The 23,018-nt window shown below is 36.9% G+C and overlaps 3 protein-coding genes across 8 annotated transcripts; 2 read left to right on the forward strand and 1 right to left on the reverse strand.

The window, feature by feature from the left end:
• Positions 1–498: 498 nt before the first annotated feature.
• LOC119504507 (kelch domain-containing protein 1-like) lies at positions 499–6,322 on the reverse strand. 4 transcript variants are annotated; one of them, XM_037796666.1, is made up of 14 exons: positions 6,300–6,322; positions 5,889–6,008; positions 5,159–5,229; positions 4,834–4,951; positions 4,335–4,447; positions 3,890–3,977; positions 3,696–3,779; positions 3,457–3,537; positions 2,701–2,759; positions 2,282–2,391; positions 2,131–2,203; positions 1,923–2,007; positions 997–1,049; positions 499–912 (listed from the first exon to the last, which is right to left on the reverse strand). In XM_037796666.1, exons 1-14 carry the CDS (start codon positions 6,306–6,308, stop codon positions 771–773), a joined length of 1,206 nt encoding a protein of 401 aa, XP_037652594.1. In that variant the 5' UTR covers positions 6,309–6,322; the 3' UTR covers positions 499–770. The 4 variants fall into 4 exon arrangements, with proteins under 4 accessions (XP_037652594.1, XP_037652593.1, XP_037652596.1 ...); XM_037796665.1 differs by lacking the exon at positions 6,300–6,322 and having other exon boundaries at positions 500–912; positions 5,889–6,290; XM_037796667.1 differs by lacking the exons at positions 2,131–2,203; positions 2,701–2,759; positions 6,300–6,322 and having other exon boundaries at positions 501–912; positions 5,889–6,290.
• Positions 6,323–7,539: 1,217 nt separating this feature from the next.
• On the forward strand, positions 7,540–13,327 carry pole2 (polymerase (DNA directed), epsilon 2). The gene is made up of 19 exons (XM_037796661.1): positions 7,540–7,680; positions 8,284–8,384; positions 8,624–8,699; positions 8,811–8,888; positions 9,050–9,143; positions 9,261–9,335; positions 9,433–9,516; positions 9,615–9,671; positions 9,774–9,822; positions 9,929–10,001; positions 10,945–11,117; positions 11,216–11,305; positions 11,420–11,474; positions 11,959–12,018; positions 12,106–12,183; positions 12,321–12,429; positions 12,668–12,844; positions 12,983–13,050; positions 13,153–13,327. The coding sequence occupies exons 1-19, from the start codon at positions 7,610–7,612 to the stop codon at positions 13,169–13,171; spliced, it is 1,587 nt and encodes a 528-aa protein (XP_037652589.1). The 5' UTR covers positions 7,540–7,609; the 3' UTR covers positions 13,172–13,327.
• A 1,727-nt stretch (positions 13,328–15,054) lies between these two features.
• Positions 15,055–22,580, forward strand: klhdc2 (kelch domain containing 2). 3 transcript variants are annotated; one of them, XR_005210578.1, is made up of 15 exons: positions 15,069–15,195; positions 16,152–16,455; positions 16,549–16,628; positions 17,174–17,291; positions 17,433–17,545; positions 18,307–18,391; positions 18,603–18,686; positions 18,939–19,019; positions 19,158–19,216; positions 19,446–19,555; positions 19,642–19,714; positions 19,873–19,960; positions 20,068–20,120; positions 20,531–20,706; positions 22,103–22,580. XR_005210578.1 is itself a non-coding variant. In XM_037796664.1 (14 exons), the coding sequence occupies exons 2-14, from the start codon at positions 16,171–16,173 to the stop codon at positions 20,652–20,654; spliced, it is 1,353 nt and encodes a 450-aa protein (XP_037652592.1). In that variant the 5' UTR covers positions 15,055–15,195; positions 16,155–16,170; the 3' UTR covers positions 20,655–21,242. The 3 variants fall into 3 exon arrangements, 2 of the variants coding, with proteins under 2 accessions (XP_037652592.1, XP_037652591.1); XM_037796664.1 differs by lacking the exon at positions 22,103–22,580 and having other exon boundaries at positions 15,055–15,195; positions 16,155–16,455; positions 20,531–21,242; XM_037796663.1 differs by lacking the exon at positions 22,103–22,580 and having other exon boundaries at positions 20,531–21,242.
• Positions 22,581–23,018: the final 438 nt, after the last annotated feature.

Below are 23,018 nucleotides of genomic sequence, written 5' to 3' on the forward strand. Positions count from 1 at the left end.
AATAGCATGTATTATTATTATTATTATTATTATTATTATTATTATCAGTTACAATGACCCATAAAAGAATGAGAGCAGAATTATAATAAACAGAATTATAAACCTGATAAAAAAAAATAGCGTGTAATATTATTTTCAGTTACAATGACCCATAAAGGAATGAGAGCAGAATTATAATAAACAGAATTATAAACCTGATAAAAAATAAAAAAAATAGCATGTAACTATATGTTAAATAACTAGAGCATGTTTACATGTTAGCGGAACTATAGCATGTTATTAACTACTAAATAATAAAATAATAATAATTAAAAAAAAATAACATCAGAAGTGGGCTTTTAAAATAATGTCCTATGATTATTAACAATTAAACTATACTGTAGGTGTGTGACAGAGCAGCCAGACTGCTCTTGATGTTATATGAAGTTTCTCAGGGTAAATGTTTGTTTTTGCCACTGCAGCATTGCTTAATGTTGACTAATATTGTTAAGTCTAATAATTAAAACCCAGACAAAACCTTTTTCACATGCCATTTAATCAATAACACAACTGCAACAGTTGTAAAGTGCATTTCACGGGGCAGTGCAAAATAAAATAGCATATGTATATAAATATGTAATATGCAAATGTGTAAATAAAAACAATAACATTTAACACCATAAAACATTTGCACAGTATAGTTAAAAAATAAAAATGCTACCCCACTCAAGTACATAAATGATAAGTTACGTGAGGATACTTTGTGCATAGTATTTAAGAAATTAGTTTAACTAATGCTGTTGATTCTTTGAAGGCCTGTAGAAAGACGTCCTCCTCTGTACGGCTGTCAGTAGTTTGAGAGGCAGGAGAGGAAGCTGATTTCTGAGCACTTTATTGTTCCACACAGTCTTTGCAATGTAGTCCTCACATATCCTGTTAGAGGAAAAAATAAGAAAAAAGTAATGTTTTTTATTTCCATTTTGGGGAAAGATATTGATAAGATATTAAAGGTTTTACCTGAATAGAGGATATGGCTGCATCTGCAAAATTAGTGCATCATTGCAGTGGCCCTGGGGAGAAACAAGCAAGAAAATGTATGAAGGGTTTTGTCATTTTTATCTTTAAGTGCTTCACACTGTAGCTTTTTCTCCAAAATCCAGTGTCCGAAATTAACTTTTTGACTCAACAGCCAAGCGGACTGGTAGATGGAAAAATCCACCGGCCAAGCATATTTTCTACTGGCCAAAATAATAAATTGCCTTTTTACATTTTGTTTCAGTACATTTCATTGAGATAATGAAGTATGATGTTGAAAACAAACTTGTAGAAGAGGCCAGAGCAAAATAATTTAAATATATTGATGTTTAATCAGTGCTTGAAGTTGGCCAGTACTCACCGGTACGCTGTACCGACACTTCTTCATTTTACTCTTTGGTGTACTTTGACTTCCAAACATATTTTATATTGTCCCTGGGACAACTGGATGCTGTTAGTCTCGAGCAATGACAGTAGAAAAACGAGTACCGCCACATTTTCAGAATTTTGGCATCAACTACCGGTTCTCGTAGCATCTCGAGTGTGTGTGTCAACTCCGACACAGAGAGCAGAGTAGTGTGCCCGTCAATGACACCAAAAATGCGGTAGAGACTCTCAGTGTAACCGAGCATAGTTTTTTTATCACGTGACTGTTTTAGTAATAAATGTTTACCTGCCAGTGTGGCGGAAAGCCTTGCGAGATTTACTCGCCAAATGGAACATCTACCCGCATTTGGCGCTTGGCGGGTGTTAATCTCAGACCCTGCCAAAATCTCTTCACTCCTTTAACAGGGACACTGTACAGCAGCTCTCAGGAAGGCATTTTTTTTATTTGTTTATTTGTTGAAAGTTTTCTCAATCTAAAACTGTTCTTTATTCCCTCTTTTTTTAGTGTCTCTGATACCTACTGTGAAGACATCATGGATGTAGTCACAACTCCCACCAAACACAATCACATCGAAGTCATTGCCTGGACTCGCTGTGTGCCACAACCTTGGACAAGAGAAAAGATGCAGGACAAACAATTTAACATCTTCTCGCAATTTCAAAAATCCTAAAAAATGAACAACCAGCAACTTTTGGTTACACAGTCTGCAAGTATTCCTGCTTTTCTACCTTGGCTTAGACTTAAAGGAATGCTCGACTTCTCTCCATTTTTTCGTTTTAACATCAAACAACCACCGATCACCTGATGGAATAAAATATGTTTTATCGAGAAGAAACATTTCAAGGGACATATAAATATATCAGTGGTACACTTTCTTACTCATTGGTTTGTAGTCTACACTGAGGCCTCCAATCAGAAACAAGGTGCCGTCTGATACCGCTGTGATCGTATGCCACGATCTGCCCACTGGATAGTTGGACGCCGGGATTCTGGGAAACAGATTTTGCACAATGCTGTCAAAGACAAACCAGCCAAAAGCTTAGGTTGCTTTACATATGAATTGTTATGTTGACAGAGCACATTTTGTAGCTTACAGGACTGCACAAGTACTATCTGAATGCAGGCATATTCTATGCTGGTCCAACTCCTGTGTCTGTGCTGTCTTTGTATGTTTTTCTGCCTCTCTTCATCTCTTCACTGTGTCTATTATGTAAACCTAAAGAAAAAGAACTAATAAAATACAGGATGGAAACTTCAACATGTTTTAAGACTGTCATGCAATCACACACAGTGCATACATTTCTGACCACGTCCATGATTCAAGGTCGAGGCAATGAATGTCACTCATCCAAGTTCCCTGTATTTAAAAAAAAAAGAGGAGCACAAACACAGACTTTGATTGGTGTTTCTGTGCTTTTTGACTCCCAGGTGTCTACTAATGAGCCCAGTCGCACAGTACTTTGTGAAATAGTCACAATAATTAAATTTATTTATTTGTGTACACACACACGAATTTCCTTTTTGTGAGGGTCAGCACAAAATCAATTCTTATGTAATCCACATAACTGTGAACCGGGAAGTATGAAGAGCGGCGAATGTCGCATATGGAGGAGGCTGGGGTGGATGGGTGGATCAAAAAACACCTGACTTTTACCCAGGAGATCACTGTCATGTCCCGTGTGAAACCCGAAGTCAGCGTTGATTTATTTGTCACGTAACTTCCATACTTAAGTTGCAGCACTTCTGGTGTAATTTTAACCCCAACTGCGATCTTTTCCTAAACCTAACTAAGACGTTTTGTTACCTAAACCTAACCAACTGAAGTGGAAACTGACACATGCGTCACGTGTTGCTGGACATTCGTAGGAAATCGCATGAAAAATACGTTGTTAAAAGTCATGCTGAGCATCTCAGGGGAAAAAAAACAAAATTCGGGTTTATGTACAAATCGATACAATTTTGTGACTTTTTCATGAACTGCCATGAGACTGTGTTGGAGCCAATGACTGTGTGCAGATATATGAGAATAACTGAAACGCATGTAAAGCTCTCACCTCGACTCTGCCTCCACAAATGTATCCTCTACAACCAAGAGTGGCACTGGCGTGGGCTGCCCTGGGGGCTGGGGCACGACCCTGCGTACAGAAACTGTCACTGTCAACTTTTTAGAGCTATCAAAAATATTCTTTGAGTGTTTTTACATTTACTAAAATTGCCGTCTTATGAAGAAATATCGCTAACCTGAATCTACATACTGTATTCAGTGTGTGTTCAGTGTTTGTAACTGACTCACATGGGTTTGTGGTTCACTCCAACTGGCTTTCATGGGGTCAAATATATGAACCTCGTTGTTCCATCCCCAGAGGACATCCTCTAACTTAAAAAAAACAACTAGATAGCTTTAAAGGTGCATTAACAGGAGTCAAAACAACAATACAAACTATGATTTCAAGGGAAAAATAGACAGTATCCCTGCCAAAATATTACCCATGATGCTGCATCTATAATGAAGCTTTTGTCCCTGATGTCAAAATCATCCAGTGGTTTCTCACCATATCCTCCAAAGTAGATGATTCTGGAGAATATTAAAGAAAGGTTAACATATTTGCCACCATGCAAGTGCAGATTATGGCTTTAGTTCATAATGGAGTGATCAAAATCTAAATTTCAGATATTGCATCCTTGTAAATAAGGTTTATACCAAAATAAAGAAATAATGGATGCAAAATGTATTATTTTAAAATGAACCAAAGCAAAAAATGTACACAGTGAGTAGATTTAAAATCACAATATACATATATATATATATATATACTGTATATACATATGGGCAGTAGGTTAAAAGCTTAAAATGGCAACCCTTCCTTTGTGAATTCTGCAGTAAGAAAGTAGTCAGTTAAACTATGCATACATCCTCATAGACATAGCTTACTTTCCATTGTAAACCCAGCAGGACAGTTTGTCTCGACGTGAGGGAGCAGAGCCAATGTCATGTATGATCTTCCTCCATGTGTATTTGCCGTCTGTCAGGTTGACACAGTAGATCTGCTTGAAGTCAAACACTGATCACTTCATGTCAACTCTACTCAGCCTAAGCTGTGATTCTTACTGTAGGTCTGTCCACTCTGATCCAGCGTTTGTCCTTATTTGTTGTATTTAAATGTTTTTTAAAATGTTTTTTCCTTTCTTTACATTTACAGAAACGTTTAGAAGAGTTTATTTTTTGGTAACTGATGAAAATCCCTTACGACAGTAGAAATTTGAGGTGTTTTTATGTTACCAAATAGCTATCAAATAGTACACATTTTATAACAAACTGCGACAGCTCTTTATAAAATTCCTGTCCATTCAGCAGTGTGCCCAACCCTTTTAAATCTGTCACATCTACCAAAGCCAATAATCTCACTGCTTTCCTCAGATATCAGCCTCACCTCATTGGTCTCTCCAATGTCATCACAACCTCCAAATATGTACAAGTGTCTATTCAGAAAGCAGCCGCAGGTCCCACACATAGAGGGAGGGACTTCCCCTGTCGTGTTGAAAAGTTTCCTTCAGAATAAGAAAAAATGTGGTTAAACTACTAATGACACAGCGTGCAGCAACAAGACAGAAGGCAGTTTAGAGCTAGTACTTATCATTCCAAACAAAGTACAACTTTGTCTGAAAATAACAGAAATAAAAAATGAATATAATGGGAAAACAAGTGTTTCTTTTGACCTGTAGCAGCTATATTTTGAATTTAATTAATATTCTTACCATACACCTCGCTCATAGTCATATACCCAGATTTCATCACTGAGTAGATAGACGACTTCACCAGCAACTGACTGTAGAGAATACAACATGTTTGTTACTATGAAATTAATATTATAGGCCTATATAATATATTTATATATTTATTTTTCCTTTTGGGGCAGGTTGCTCCAAATTCCTGCGTCTTGTATCATTTTAAACATAGGCCCCTATCTGAAAAAGTACCCTAATTTAACGCCAAGCTTGTTAATAATAATAATAATAATGAATTTAATTTATACAGCATACTTTAAAATACAGCGAATTTTCAATCACAATACAATGTTAAGACATTTTAGAAACATGCGATTAAAAGTGTCAAAATAGGATGAATAAAATTATAGACAATATATTTCCTGACAGAAGTTAAAAGTAACTAAAATTACTATAAAATCATAGTAATTCTAAAAACCTTCGGGAAAGCTAACAGGAACAGGTGAGTTTTAAGATTAGATTTAAAAACAGCAAGTGAGTCTGAGGCCCTAATTTTGGGAAACAATGTTGTTATATACTGTATATACACATACATACAGACAGATAGATAGATAGACTAGAAAACCCATCTTAAACCAAATACTTGTTGTGTTTTTGCTTGTTTTTCATCTTTGTTATTTGCAGTATTGGTTTAAGCTGTAAAGCATGTAAATAATAATAATAATAAAAAAAAATTTATTATTATTATTATTTTCCTTACCCTAAAGCCTCCCCACACATACAGCAGGTTGTCTTCCACCACAGCCGTGTGTCCACTCCTCTCAGGGGGCAACAGCTCCGAGCAGATCTGCCTCTCAGATGCAGGATCCATGCCTGGTTGCTGTGAATGTACATGTAAAGGAAGGGTGTTCATGCAAGAAAATATCAATTCCACCTCTCAACATTTGCCTACCTCAAGTTCGGCTGGAAATACAGGTTCCCACAAGGTATGCACGCAGTTGAGGACAAAGTTGCAAGTAAAAAATACACCACAGCATTCCTCAAAAGTTGCATGCAACCTAAAGCAGCTTAAAAAAGTAAAAAGCAGTAACACCAAATTATGAATCCTTAATAATAAAATAAAACAAAGTTGTAAATACATATGTTTTTAAATAAGTAAACACAGGCGCACCAGTGTCATCAGTGTCAACACAATGACAACTTCCGGTTTTCTTTTCATGTCAAAATAAAAAACTCTTAGAGGGCCACTGCACTGTTGCATGCTGAAAGTTATTATTGTTATTCGTATACAATACGCTAAGTGCTACTACTACTAGTAGTAATAATAATAATAATAATAATAATAATAATAATAATAATAATAATAATAATAATAATAAAAGTATTAATTGTATTGTCCTTATTATTATTGTCATTATAATAATAATAATAATAATAATAATAATGATAATAATAATAATAATAATAATAGTGATGGTGTAAATTTTAAACAACGTTGTCAATTCCAGGGAGGATTTTTTTAACTTCATTGAAAGCAATCATTAACTCAATGCAGTCACATATATACATTTATAATAATAAAAACAGGACATATACTGCTAGGGAATTAGATGGACAATACACAAATACATATTAGGTTGAACTCTCCTAAAGGAAAAACAAATAACATTTAGGAGTAGAGTTGAAAAGTAACATTACATTGAACTAATTTAAATGTCTGGGTCTGTGCTGCTTTTCTTTATTTTTCTTCTTCTTCAGCGGAAGTGATGAAATTAGTGAATTTTGAAGAAATTAAGTTGGGCTGTGATCTCTTATACAAAGAAGCTCTGGGGAAAAGTGTTATTTATTTTTTTGTTTTAACTTAAATTTTATTGCAGTTTCAGCAACTCATACAATCATAATAACATTCTATACCACTGTATTTTCATTTTTATAGCTGTCTCATAGTTTTTTAAAAAAAAAAATCTTACAGCTTAAAACAAGGAGGAGAGAGAAAACACACAAAAAAAACAAAAACAGAAAAAAAAAAAAACAAGACTTAATAATTTCAATTGGATTCAGAGAGAAAGGGAGGACACAGACCTAGACAATCCAAATAATTAAAATAAAACAAAGTAAAATTAATAAATAAATAAATTTAAATAATAATAAACAATAAATAATATACATATATCATATTTTATCATTGTTTTTATTTATTTATTTTATTTTATTTTATTTTATTTTATTTTATTTTATTTATTTTATTTATTTTATTTATTTTATTTATTTTATTTATTTTATTTATTTTATTTAGCAGTAAAACTAGTGAGTAGTTGGAATCCTGATCCACACTCCAGACCAGCTGGTGGCGGTAATGCACCATAAAGTTGTTTGCCAACCGCCATAAAAAACTCCAACGAAGAAGAAGCAGGAAGTGATGAAATACATCCGGAAGTTGACATTTAGCGCCAAATCTTGAGTCTGACAACAACAACAACCATGGATGTTGCTCGCAAAATAAAGACAAAAGTGTCCTCTGGCTTCAAGATGCGGGGACTTATACTACGACCGTATGTATTGTAATAATAGTTAAGCGTTGTTATAATGTTTTTGGTGGTAATGTTGTAACATTAGAGAGAGATAAACACAATAATGTCACACCAAGGCAGCGACGGTCTGGACGGAGTTCATACTTTCTGCTTAATGTTATGATAGTGGCAACAGGAAATAAGCAATATAACATGATTCAGACTGTGGTTTTATGTAGATGTTCATGTTTTCTTACTATAACCAATTTCAACAATGAGTTGCAGAGATGAACCTCAACTGCTTTCATCAAATACACTTTAATTGGCACCTCAACTCCTTTCAATGTTTACACTTAAGGTGACACTTCAAATCCTTACATGCTCCAATGCTTAAATTTAAACTGATGTATAATATCTAACAAGCAAACAGAGAACATTATAAAACATTTCAGCCTGTTAATATTGTTTCTAAAGTGGAATAAAAGAAATTTAGAAGTTTTAAATGTTCCCAGTGATTTTGTTTTTAAGTAAAGCAAGCACACACACACATTGTCTTGAGGAAATTTAGCTTTTTCTAGCTCTATATCAGCAGTCAAAATGAAGAAACAATAACAACATGCATGTTTTCTTGTTTTTGTGCTCCAGTGAAGCCAGCAGATACCTTGTGGAGGCCCTGGAGTCTGTCAATGCCTCTGAACTGGATGATATTATTGAAAAGGTCCTGGATGCAGTGGAAAAGCAACCATGTAAGTACAGCACTATGTGTCTCTAAGGATCACCAGGGTTGGAAACTAGCACCAGTCAAATGCTGGTAAAATATTCAAGTGTAGGGCTGTCCCAAATACCATTTTTAGGGCTTTTTTGCAGGTGCACAAAAAAGTTCATTTCCAACCCTGCAGATCACTGTACTGCAGCACTTAATGTGTTTTTGTGTTTTCCTGAAGCATGTTTGCAGGTTGTGACTACAGCTTGTGTTTTCCAACAGTGTCCTCTAGTATGATAGAGCTGTCTGTGGTGGAGATTGCTGTTCAGGATTGCACACAGTCTTGTGATGAAACCATGTAAGTGTTTTTTTTTTTTTTTTTATTAACCAATCATAATGCAAGAATTATACTACAAACTACATTTTGCCAGCTTGAATAAGCTTTAAATGTTGTTGAACTGTCTTCCAGAGATAATGTTTTCAACATCATTGGAGCCTTTGATGTGCCCAGATACATTTACAGTGTGGAGCGGAAGAAATTTGTACCGTGAGTAAAGGGACCGTTTCTTTCTCATTTGTGTGAAATAAACCCCAAATTATTTCAATTTAGATTTGCTATGTTTTTGCTGTTGGTGTTAGACCCAGTTTATACACTTACATGTACGCAGACAAAGTTTTAAAAGTTTTTGTTTTGGCTTTTTCATTCAGCCTTAGTATGACGACCCACTCAGCTCCCAGTCTGTGTGGATTGGCCAAAGACAAAGCTGAACTCTTCAGGGAGCGCTACACCATCTTACAACAGGTCAGTAAGCTCTGGTCATTATTTAATTTCCAGACTGGGGAACTAACCCACTCCCTTTGGGGCTATTTCCAGTATGTGCTTGCATGTTGTATTTATACAGATATATATTTTTTTTAGCGTATACATCGGCACCAGCTCTTCACCCCGCCTGCAATAGGAGCTGCTGTTGAAGAGGGACAAAACAAATTTCAGGTAACAAATCTTAAAACACTAAAAGATAAAAGAAAACTCATCTTACTGTTTTGCATTTGACTAACATTGTTTTTTTTTGTGATTTGTCTTTTTGTAGCTCAAGACAATTGAAGCACTTCTTGGTAGCACATCTAAACTGGGAGAGGTGATTGTACTCGGGATGGTCACACAAATGAAAGAGGTGAATTAGTGAAGTTCTCCGAAGCTTTCCTGCCTGTTTTTACAGTAAAATGTATATTTCCTTGTAGTTTCTGAAACATTTCTGAATTTTTGTTTAAGGGTAAATATTACCTGGAGGACCCAAGTGGAACAGTACAGCTGGACATGTCCAAAGCAATATCCTTTCATATGTTTGGGAGCTGGTCAACAAGAACTACTTTATGTTATACGGTATTTTGCTGTTTTTAAAGTGGATGTATTCCTTAACAAGGTTTTCACCAGTTTCATAATGGCCTGTACACAGAATCCTGCTTTGTACTTGCAGAGGGTAAGATAACTACTACTATTACTACTAGTAAATGAAAAAAGATGCAAAAGAATTAAGTATTATGACATGCATTATTAGAAGTGACATTTTGCCCTTTGTCCTGTAGGTTGGTACGAGGATTCGGTTTTCCACGTCAATGGCTTCGGGTTTCCACCAACAGAGTCGTCATCAGGCACAAGGTCAGAATCGAGTCTTCAATTACAATATTATATATTCATTTAAAAATATGTATTTCAAGTTCAAAGGGTAACTTTGGTATTTTTCAACCTGGACCCTATTTTCCATGTCCCATGTTTTTGTGTCTAAGTGACTAATGGGGACAACAATTTTTGAAATTGGTCCAGTATTAACACGCTGCAATGTAATTGCTTGTGGCAATTCCTCACCGTCAACTTGCGTTCACTAAAAGTGCTTGTTTTTGCCACTGACAGGCTCAGATTGTTATTATAAGTATCTGACAACATTATGGAAAGGACCCTACAGAGAAATTAAACATTTTTCGTACCATTCGCTTGATCCGGTCTGTTTGTTATTGTGTCATGTGACTTGTTGCTGGAAGACAACGGTGGAAACGTGAGTGAGAGTTGGAAAGAGGAGTGCCGGTGTTGTTGCGTTTGTTGTGTTGGAGTACAGAAAGCATAGCTTAGTGTTATCTAGAAGGTTTTCAATGTCATGGCTGAATATATAGCTGATTTCGACAATGTGGATGCTACACAAGATTTCAGAGTTACACTTCTCAGAGCAAGACACACAGATCAAGTGAAAAGGTAAAGAAAAGAAAAAAAAATTCTGTAGGGCCCTTTCCATAATGTTGTCAGACACATATCATAGCGCTTTTAGTGGACGTAAATTGACGGTGAGGAATTGCCCCGAGTGATTACATCGCAGCCCATTTAGCAGCTGTTGGCTGCAGTGTTCTTGCTAAATGCTGGACCGATTTAAAAAATTATTGCCCCCCATTAGCCACGTCGACACAAAAACATAAGAAAATAGGGTCCAGATTGAAAAATACAAAATTTCCCCTTTAAGTTCAGCATTAGGTTGCCTTTTACAGGATATTAAGCTCCTGTAGCTTCACGTGACAGAACAGTGAGTCACTGACAATCCTTGCGTTATTACCAGGGCATACTACGGCAATCTGAACTTCTTCGGTGGTCCATCCACCACTTCGGTGAAGGCTTCAGCCAAGCTGAAGCAGCTGGAGGAGGAGAATGAGGACGCCATGTTTGTGATTGTTTCTGATGTGTGGCTGGACAGCGTTGAAGTGATGGAAAAGCTCAACATTATGTTCTCAGGTCTGGTATTGAATCATAGTCTTAGACATTACAGGTCCAGAATATGCACTTTATGAGACATCAATCACATTTAGCTTCACTTTGTTTTTTTCTTACAGGCTATGCTTCGATGCCTCCCACCTGTTTCATTTTGTGTGGCAACTTCTCTTCTGCGCCGTATGGAAAAACACAGATCAAATCACTCAAAGGTGAGACTTTAGGATGCTCATCAGTATAACATGCTGTAGATTTTGAGATCTCTGAATGTAATAAAGGGATAAATAGACAGCATTTCAGAATCTAATACATTTTTCTCTTTTTAGAGTCATTGAAGGCTCTTGCTGATGCTATATGTTCATACCCCAGCATTCACAGCAGGTAGGATCTGATAGAATTGTTAATGTGGTCTATTCTTAAAGGTTCCCTGTGGAGTTTTTGACCTCTAGTAGCGCTATGGAGCTGTTTTTCTATGAGTGGGTCCCTGTTTTGTTGATCTTTGTTGAACACAATACACTCCTGCTAATGGTTTCACACTATTCCACTGATCTATAGGGGTCAGTAACTAACCAAGATATACTTCAATGCACCAACAAAGGCAAAGAAGAAGAAATCTGCAAGCTAGTAGACATGGATGTAAACAATTCTGGGTTTAAAATACTTGTAAAATGCTTTTTGCAAATGTTTTATGAGGAAGGAAATACATTCAACGTTTTTGTTAGAGCTTAAGGATACACATATTTTGGTGAGCAACACTGAATGTAAACATAGCTTTTGTTTATGTATAAGAAAACTCCACAGGGCACCTTTTACTATTCAAGTTTCAATTGGTTTGACTTAAATTTGATCACCCTTACCCCTGCAGTTCTCGCTTTGTGTTTGTTCCCGGCCCTGAAGACCCTGGTCCAGGCACCATCCTGCCACGGTAAACATTCACAGACATCTGCTTTTTGACATCATTATGGAAGTTTTGTTCAGTTTGGACAAATGTGGATAAATATGTTCTCCTCAGGCCTTCTTTGGCAGATCACATCACGGACGAGTTCAGTCAGAGGGTGCCATTTTCCGTGTTCACTACTAACCCATGCAGGTGAAACACATTTATTTAATGTCAAAGTATTTGTTATGTAGAGTGATCAGGGTTCTGGTGTACCCTGAACTCTTGACATTTTGGCAGTATTTCTGTTCTTAGAAACTAAAAGTGACCTGATTGGTTTTTCCTGTCAGGATCCAGTACTGCAGCCAGGAGATCGTCATTATCAGGGAAGACCTGGTCAACAAGATGTGCAGGAACTGCGTCCGGTTACCCAATAACAATCTTGACATTCCAAACCATGTGAGTTTCAGCTTCTCTGAACAAACCTTTGTACTGAGTGAAATTCCTCTCATTAAACAGACATACAGTATTGTTATTTGTGTTGCCTGAGGTTTTATTTGCCTTTATACGTAGTATTTTTAAGTTTTTGCCATCAATTCTAAGTGCTCCTTAAGCAATGCAAAGATATTGGTAAACTACTCAGACTTGTCTCATTTCTGACAAAACACAATTTGAATTGTTCTCCTCTTCTCCCCAGTTTGTTAAGACCATCCTATCCCAGGGTCACTTGACTCCACTGCCTCTGTATGTCAGTCCTGTATTCTGGGCGTACGACTACTCACTGCGTGTCTACCCAGTCCCTGATGTCATCATCTTCGCAGACAAATACGACCCATTCAGCATCAAAAACACAGACTGCCTCTGTGTCAACCCGGTAAGAAACAGAAACACAAGTGAGGGCTCTAAAAAGGATCCTTTGACAGAAAATGATAAACAATGTTTTGTTTTGGTCTTGTCTCAATATGGACTCACTTGCCGCCTAATATAATTTGTCAATAATTTATTTATACAGGGCTCATTCCCAAAAAGTGGCTTCACATTTAAGGTGTACTACCCATCCAGCAGAACTGTTGAGGACAGGTGGGATCTGTTCTTGAGCTTTCACTTTCATTCACTACAGATAACTAGTTTCAACCATCACTAATACTCATACTAATCATTTGTGTTCTTGTGTGTTCACAGCAAACTTCAAGGACTCTAAAGAAAATCATGGATTTAGAAGAGGATCTGTTTCAGTCATTTTGTACATTGCTTGTGTATGATACTGTATTCTTAAAATGGATTGGTAATTAAATCGCTGTAGTGTTTTATTTTGTATGTATGTTCTGTCAATAAAGGTTTTATTCTTTGTACTAAATATCCTGGCATCTTTTTCTATTCACAATGATCAGCCCTACTTTATTATAATTTCAAAAATTATATAGTCTACCTTGATGTCTTCAAGGTAGACTATAGTTTTTAGTTTTCTAATTGAATTGCACTAATATAGTGCCAAATTAGGATTTCAATTGTTCACATTTGCAAGCAATGTTGACTGAAGTTAAATTTTTTGGGGGGACTCTTTATGGATGACTTATGCTTATCTATTTTTATACGAGAGCCTGCAACCTGGCAGGTGTTTAAAACCACCAGGTTGAAAATAAAAATAGGTATGTGCCGAGATGATGGTCTACTTTGTTTTATGCCGACCTTATTTCTTTTTCCAAAACTTTATTGTAAAAATATACAATATACAAATATTGCAGACATGTACAGTCAGAACTATGACTTTGGATATAAGAAAAACAGAAATCATAAAGACAATTAAAATAAATAGAATAAATAAGGTTCAGTAAAAAAATAAGGGGAAAAAATATATTCTTCTTTAAAGAGTTCACTATACAGTACGCAAGTTGTATTGCTCTTTTTAGTGGTTATAAGTTTGAGAGTTTTAATATATTCTTTAAATTCATATTAAAAAAAACAGTGAAATTGGGGGTATTTGTATATGAAAAATGTACCATGCATACTGAGTAATTTATCAATGAATTCAATGTTACAACCTGGGAGGTGTTTAAAACCACCAGGTCTAAAAAAAAAAAAATAGGTATGTCTTGAGGTGAGAAAATAAATAGGATAAGCTTCAGTAAAAAAGAAAATAACGGGGAAAAAATACGTTATTCTTCATTAAAGAGTTCACTATACAGTAGGACAGTTTTATTGCTCTTTTTAGTGTTGTAAGTTTGAGTTTAAATATATTCATTAAAATGTATATAATGGCATTTCTGCATTTGTGTATGAACAATTTGCCATGCATAAAGAGTAAGTTAACAATTAAACAAGTTATCTTTATCATGTTCAAAATATAAAATGACATATTTACTTTTAATTGTATGTTCAGGAAACTGAACATTCTTTCGGTTTATGACATAAATATTCATCAGATATGTGTGTTTATATATAAATATATGTTTTTGCCTTCTTCTTTACCATCATTGTTTAGCAACTTCTTTAAATCTAATTCTCAAATTCATTCACATAATACTAGAAAGGTTAATCATCTTCACCTGCCTTTTCACAAAACAAAACATGGCCAGTACTCCCTCAGATATCGTGGTGTACAAATATGAAACACCAAAAATACACGTTATCAAGAGCTCGTTATCCTTAGAACATTTTAAAAGGAAAGTATCATCACATTTAATTCATGATGTCTAATTATCTTTTGATATGTTTAGATATATTTTATTTTCTTCTGTACTGTTCTTTGTATGTATTTCATGGTTTTTATTGTATCGTTTTCCACTGTTTGGTTAGGTTTTTCTGCACATTTTGTGTACTTCTTTATTGTTGTTTAACTTTTGTTGTATTTTTTAAAATTATGTTAGTTTAGATCTTTCTTCCTTTTTTGTTATTTTTGTTTTCTCCTTGGGTTGGGTGGGAGGTCCTTTGTATAAAGTGGCTTCTTGACCTCTCCTGACACTTTTTTTTTTTTTTTTTTTCATTGACTGGATTTTGTGCAGTTTTATATATGTGCAAAGAAATAATAAAAAAAAAATCGATATTATTATTAATTTTAATTTTTACACAATAATCTGTCATTTAAACCGACCTCACCAAGATGGCGCATTTAAGAGGACGACAACTTCCGGTCGTGCCCCCAGGACGCTTGTCATGACCTCAGCTACATGGCGTACTGCTTTTGAAATCTTTGCAGCAGCAACAAACATTTGACAATACGACAAGGTAACGACGATTAATTCACCTGTACCTGCAACTACATGTAGATTACCTTCGACATTTAACTTGAGGAATATAATGTTAGAGTATATTTCTTCCACTGAGTCGTCGGAGTGTTTAGTATTATCAAGTTAACGGCGTTAACTGACGAACAGCTGTTAGCATGCTAGCTATCTACCAGACAAGTAGTTTAAGGTATTTTAATCAAATAACGTTTATATTCTTTTAATTGGGGCTCAGTTAGTCTTCCTTCTAACACAAAACAGCCAGCTAACATTGATTCAGTAACCTAAATAGTTAAGCTAGTAAAGTAGGTCAGCATTAATCGTGCTGCTGCCAGCTAGCTAACGTTGTCTCTGTTGTTGTCCTTTTATTAGTTTATAGTTTATCTCGCTATAAAAGTGGACAAAGAGGTGTGAATCTATTGTTATTACAAACTCTTCTTATTTCAATGTACACAGAGATAACAGGCCCACGTTGTGTCTATTGTTGTTATGACTGATGAGTGATTTTCTGACATCCATTGTTTTGAATGTGGGTTTTCTGTTTGAATTAGATTATTGGAGAAAAAACTAGCAATCTTAATCAGTTAATATTAATAATATCAGTACTATTAGAGTCCCTACATTTAACCTGCATCAGGCTAAAGAACATTTTTGTCCATCTTGTTGCTAAATAATGATGAATGTGCTGTTAAAGACATGTAAATCCAGAGGACAGATGGTCATTTTGTAATGGGTTATGTATGAATAATGGTGATGTGTTTTTGTTTTTTGTCTGATGGGTCTTACTTGTCTGTCTGTTTATGGTAACAGTATGTCTATTGTATGTGTGCTTTTTCTCAAACTGAGCTGCCTATGGATGCAAAATGAATTTCAGTGCAAACTGACAATAAAGTTGTATCATATCGTGTCATACTAACCTAAAGATGATTTCTCTTTCTCACTTCTCGCCCTGAATAGGAGACAGTAGACATTTGACATGGCAGAGAGAATGGCAGAGATGGAGGAAGACATTGGAGATGTGCCAGCCGGAGAGGATGACAATGACTCAGACAGAGATGAAGATGAGAGACTGTTTGCTTGGATGGTGAATGACGATATGGATGAGGACGAGGAAGAGGAGGAGGAGGAGGAAGAGGTGGAGGATGAACAGCCCTTGGACACTGAAGCATCTGAATCGTTTGAGTTGGACACCCCAGCTGAGCGCAGTGGTCATATAGCAGTGATTGATAGAAACATCATGTATGTTTGGGGAGGATACAAGGTAAGGAGTTTATTACATAAATGTCCTAAAAGTACATTTATGATTTTGTCAGCTTATTTATTTAAATTATATTTTATTCTCCCTTTGTACAAGAATGCCCAAAACCACGGATTCTTTGACTTGTATCTGCCAAGAAATGAGATCTGGACGTACAACATGGAGTCAGGAGTCTGGTAATAGCACTTCTCTCTATCCTCAAGCGGTGGTCATAAAATGTAAATGCATAGTGTCTCTATTTTATATTGTAAAGACTGTAAAACATCTCCTTCAAACAACTGTATTTATTCAAGTTTCTCGCCAAAATCCAAACACATTTTCTTTTGTCCCTGGTACGACAGGACGCTATTAGTCTCGAGCCTCAACAGTACATATGGTACCTGCGGTACCGTAGAAAAACGAGTACTGTCACCTCTTCAGAATTTTTGCATCGAATTGGTATCGAAATATTAGTTCCTGTGACAGCCCTAAAGCGAACCTGGAGTGCTTTGTGCTCACAATGTACAGGTTAAGCGAACTCTAATGCAGACTTGAAGCAAACCGTACTCCGACCACCTCTGAGTTCGGTTTGTTTCAGAGGGGTCTGAGTTCTTTTGGAGTGTTCACATATGCTCGAAAAATGCTGACTAAATACTCTGAGTTCATTTACCATTGTCATCAGCACCAACTTTATGTAATTTGCACACAAAGTAGACAAATAAAAAAACCTGACTGTTCACAGGACAAAGCATGTAGCCGGAGGTAACCTGCACACATCCATGTCCGGCAGCTGTGGGGTGTGTGTTGATGGAGTCCTCTACTTGTTTGGAGGTCATCACGCCAGGGGAAACACAAACAGGGTACAGTTTGTGTTACATTAAGCACATTTCTTACCCATCCTCTGTTATTTTCAAATAATTGCCTCATGTTTTATCATAAGACCGTGAAGCAGGTCAGCATGTTGTTTATATTTCAGAACTCCTGTATTTTGTGCTTTGTAGATCTACCGTCTGGCCCTTAGAGCTCCCAGCCTTGTTTGGGAGGAAATGAGGGATCTTAAAGGAATCCCTCCATCCTGCAAGGACAAGCTCGGGTGCTGGGTTCAGAAGAACAGGTGAGGGATGACTACCCTTTTGTTCCCTGGGTTTTGATTTTGAGTAAACATTAAAAGTGCTATTGATAACAATCAGCCACTAGATGTTGCACTCTCCCTCCTCTGTTCCATTGCACTTCACAACAGTTTGTTGTACAACCTGCATAGTTTATGGTCGAGTGGAGTGAGACTCAGACAGACAGACATGTTAAGTGATGAATCTTTCGTGGTAGAGTAATGTAGTCATTTTGCAACATGTAGCTATAGGCCTACATTAGGTGCCTGTAGTTTCAGCTGGGAGATAAGCTGTTCTTAGCGGTAGAGCATCATAAAACAAAGTTCATTCAAACTCAATAGAAACACGTGATACCAGCATCGTTATATTATTGGCTCACAAGCCTTGTTAGAAGTGGGAACTAAATGTCAGCTATCTTCCACACCGATAAACAAAACATCCATTTTGGACCAGTCAAATTTTTTAAAATGATAAATTCTCAATTGTATATATTTTTTTTTTTCAGCACCTTTCTAAAAGCTCTTTGGATGTATTATTTTTTTTTAATGTTTTTGCCTACATAAAAATGTTATCAATAAGACCTTTTAATGTTAAACAGATGGCACACTTCAGAACATGTTAATGTGGCCATCAAGTTTCAGCCATGTGATCACATTAACCATAGTATGGGTGGTTAATACAAAATAGTAAATTCACAAGAGTGATCACAGATTGTTATCTTTGGGGAGATATTTTAAGTGATTTTTGTCTGATATTGTTTCCACAGACTTATATTCTTTGGGGGCTATGGCTACGCTGCACAAGGACTTCATCAAGGGACTTTTGAATATGATGAATCATCCTCACTTGTGGTCCGTAAACAAAAATCCTCTTGACACGATAAACACTGACTTCAAGTGTTGCATCTTTTTTATCAGTGTTTATTTCAAAATGTTATTAGTTTAAAGCAATTTATATTCATAGAAAGTTATACAAAAAAGCTGGAGTGTCTTTTTCCTGTAAAGACACTGTTTTTATAACATTTGACTTAAAAAAAATCATGTATTATTGTTGCTGCTACAGTGGGACAGCCCTGGAAGAGGTTGGAACAACCACATCCACATCCTGGACCTGGAGACATCCACATGGAGCCAGCCCAACACCACGGTAAACACATACACAGACACTACCAGTTTCACCTCACACAACTTCATCACACACTCGCATGCATGAATGTGTTGAGAGTCAACTTGCCGCTCAATAGCAAACAAAAGCCTCTCCATTTCTCATCCATCGTCCTTGTCATTATCCTGTCATAATCAGAGTTGTTTTTTTTACTGTGACTCTTGAGGAATATTAGAATAACCACTGAGAAATATTTGACATCCATTCTCTCTCTGTTGGTATGGCCCGATGTAGGGGAACACCCCATCACCCAGAGCAGCTCATGCTTGTGCCACAGTTGGTAACAGAGGCTATGTGTTCGGGGGACGATACAAGGTAAGGAAATTAAAACTAGGAATCTAAGATGTGATTGTCTATCGAGCCTCTTTGTTGTGAATTCTTGTCATATGGTTGATGTTACTTTACCTGTTCACTATCAAATTTATTCCAACTCCCATATCCTTTGGTCCACAGAACTACAGACTAAATGACCTGTACTACATTGACCTGGACACGTGGGCGTGGCATGAAATGTAAGTGGTGTACTTTTCATTTACGTTGGTCCCACCACAGAATAATCTGGGAAGATGACAGTTTAAAAGCATTTTAATAGCCGGTCATCTTTTGTGAATGCGTGAATCTAACGTGCCTCAAAAGTTATACATCTTTCTTCCACTTTTTCCTTTGGAGCATGCTCAACTTTGAGCATTCTCTCAGTTGTGTTTTTCTTGCTATAATGTGTCCCTTCTCACCCTGTTATAGGAGCGTTCCCCAGCAGGGTCCTGTCGGCCGGTCTTGGCACTCCTTCAGCCCTGTGTCACCAGATCACATCTTCTTATTTGGAGGTTTCACCACAGACAGAGAGACACTGAGTGAGTCTGACTTGTTCTGGAGTAGCAAATAATCCCTCGCTGCCCTCAAAATGATCACTGGTCTCACAGAGTTCTCTGTTTTTCAGGTGATGCTTGGCTGTACTATGTGAGCAAAAATGAATGGAAGCCCTTCAAACACAGTCACACGGAGAGCCCGAGGTAATCCTCTCATCTTAATCTACAAGCTCACAAACATTAGTGTTCACATTACATTTCAGCTAAATGACTCTGGGGGATGACCACTCATTTGGGTGTGTGTCTGTGAGCGAACATACTGTATGTAGACAGTTCCTGACATTGTGCTGTGTGTATTTCAGGCTGTGGCACACAGCATGCTCCGGTCCTGATGGAGAGGTGTTTGTGTTTGGAGGGTGTGCCAACAACTTGTTGTCTCATCACAGAGCTGTAAGCTGCAAGTCATATCTTAATATAACATACTTTTTTTTTTTTTTTTTAAATACATTAAAATGTTTTCTACTCAATTGAACTCCTTTTTTTTTTTTACTCAACAGGCTCACAGCAACGAGTTACTGGTTTTCAACGTTCAGCCCAAATCACTAGTTCGGTGAGTGTGAATTTATTTACATGAGAAACTGAGATTAGGGCTGCAAATAACAATTATTTTCATTGTCGATTAATCTGTCAATTTTCTTGATTAATCGATTGTTTGCTCTATAAAATGTCAGAAAAGCCAAAGATGAAATCCTCAAATGTCTTGTTTTGTCCCAAACTCAAAGATATTCAGTTTAATGTCACAGAGGAGTAAAGAAACCAGAAAATATTCACATTTAAAAAGCTGGAATCAGAGAATTGACTCTTTTTCTTGAAAAAATGACTCAAAACGATTAATTGATTATCAAAATAGTTGGCGATTAATTTAATAGTTGACAACTAATCAGTTAATCATTGCAGCTCCAGCTGAGATGTTCTCCTTTTATTATTTTGTGCTCATATTTTCCTGTCCACACTCTCCAGGTTCTGTATGGAGGCTGTTCTGCAGCACCGGGAGCGTTTGTCCAGTTACTGGGACTGCTTGCCTAAACACCTCCTGCACAGCCTCAAACTGCGAATGGCACGCGTCAACACACTGGGCTCCTAGGCTAAGAAGAAGCCGTTAATCCAGTCCAGAGGATTACAGGAGAATATGTACAGTATGTATGTATGTGTGTGTGTATGGATGTATGTATGGATGAGATGAGTGTTACTCTCAAAGCAGGTAGTCCTATTGGAGCATTAGTTTAATGTGTGTGGACACAAAAAAATTCCCGAAGCAATAGTGAACAGCTGTGGAACTGTTGGAAATGGGTCCTGACTGGCACGCCAAGGTTCACAGGCGACCCCTCAAAGCGATTAATTACCTTTTCTGTATATTATTTTATAGGCGTTGAACTCTTGCAAAGCCAGTAGAACCTTTTAGTGGAGTAGCAGTGCTGGTGATGCACAGCGTATAAGAGAGAGCAGAAGTCCTTCTGGGTTAGTTTTTGTTCCGATTTCTTTGCGAAGCATAATAATTTTCAGGATGACTTCTTTCATTGCTCCTTCTGAAAAGCTTAAACATAATAGCGTTGTTTTTATTTCCGTGTTCTAAGATAAATGGATTGCTACATCTGTACTGGATAAGAAAACTTGATGAAGCTAAAACAGTTATTTTTGTCACCTTTTAGTAACCGCAAGTACAGTGAAGCTATGGCAGTGCTCCTGTGTTTAAGATTCCAGGGAGGTTTTGTGGTTTAATGCTCACACAAAAAACAACTTTATTTGATCTTTGTTAAAACAAGGTGTTAATGTGGTGCTAGCCAGTGCAGTAGAGTAGTAGATACATGCTCTGTTTATAATATGGACATAATAATAATAATAATAATCTCATAATCAGCTTTTCAGGAAGACCACTGAAAGAAACTCTGTGAGAAAATGCATTGTGTTATAGAGGGAAAGGGGGCAGGACTTCCCTTTCTTCCACAAGATTATAGCACATCCTGTAGGTATGGCCAAGAGTCAGGGGAAGTGTTCTGGTCCTTTAAAACAAACATACACCAGTTGCTTATTGAAATTGTGGTTTTCACTGGTATGCCTCAGAAATTGAATTAACTTAAAATAGGAGTCTAATGTCTTAACACTAAACGCAGTGGTGCAAGGCACATATGGAGCATGTTGGTTAAATTTGCTAAATCCTGGATAATTTAAGATCTCACAGACCTAAAACTAGTGCTTTGTTACGCAAGACTATCTTCTCTGAAGCCACAGAAATGTTAATTTTTATTTATATATATAGGTATTTATATATTTGTGAGGAAATGTGTGGGTTCTTTATTCTGAAAGAGGCTTTTAAAGCCTTTAATTGTCACGAGTGGCTCCTGTAGCATTTTAATTTTATTTAATCAACAACTTAAAAGGTGCTAAATTCGATATCCAGAGCATTAATATAGCAGCAAACAATTATTGTCTATGTAAAGATATAGTAGAGTAATGTCTCCCTGAGCAGAGAATGAAGTCACTCTCCCTCTGTGTGTGTTGTAATCCGAGTTTCTCTGTACTTTATTGACATAGGGCAGGCCATACATGCTTTTCGTACATGTTAGTGCATGTGAGCGTGCACCACTGGATGGTTCGCGGTCGCTGGGCTGCACTGCTCTCATACGGCGGTTACAGCTAACGCCGTCCCGACAGACGGCGGCGACGCTGAAGCATAGCACCCACCCTCCGGGTTACCCCTCAGGTAAACACTGTTTGCTATGTCAGCATTTTCGCCGTTGTTTCTACCGTTAGCGCTGTTAGCTGCGAGCCACCGGCTTGTCGTCGCCATGACGAGAGCCGTTGAAAGGCAATAGAAATGCTCCCAATCCCGTATTTAGCACCTTTCTATGCGGCGAGTGAATTGGATGTTGAGCCACGTTGCACTGAAATGCCTAATGTCAGTAGGGCTTTGTTTGTATTTGCCTGGTTTGCACAATGTTCCCTTGGTGTTTTTTATTGTAGAATACATATACTTCGTACTTCGGAGAATAAACACATACCATAACTTTTGTTCCGTTCAGCTTTGTTAATTTACACATTTTATTTCAAACAAATTGTTGGTCAACAAATACAATCAATATTTAAAATTATTGATATCCAAACAGAGGACCTGCACTGTGATGATCGGAGGCCTGTACTATGAAGCAGGATTTGGTGGTTGACGGTGGTTCACTTCTAACCGGGGTAGATTGCCATGGTAACATTATGCTGTACACCTAACCTGCTCCGGAGCAGATTATGTTCCAGATGAGAGATCAACTCGTATAAAAGCACCGCCTACTGTCCAATCAAAGCTCGGTGCGCGGATTGTATGATATTACACAAACATGAAGAAGTTACAGTCATAATCCAGGCTAAAAGCAACACAGTTTAAACTGACAAATGCAGGAAAGACAGCTGGCTGTATGCTGTGGGTGCTTACCACTTTGAATTATGTTTTCATATTTCT

Source organism: Sebastes umbrosus, chromosome 16 (assembly GCF_015220745.1).
Source record: "Sebastes umbrosus isolate fSebUmb1 chromosome 16, fSebUmb1.pri, whole genome shotgun sequence".
In the NCBI taxonomy this organism is placed as follows: Eukaryota; Metazoa; Chordata; class Actinopteri; order Perciformes; family Sebastidae; genus Sebastes; species Sebastes umbrosus.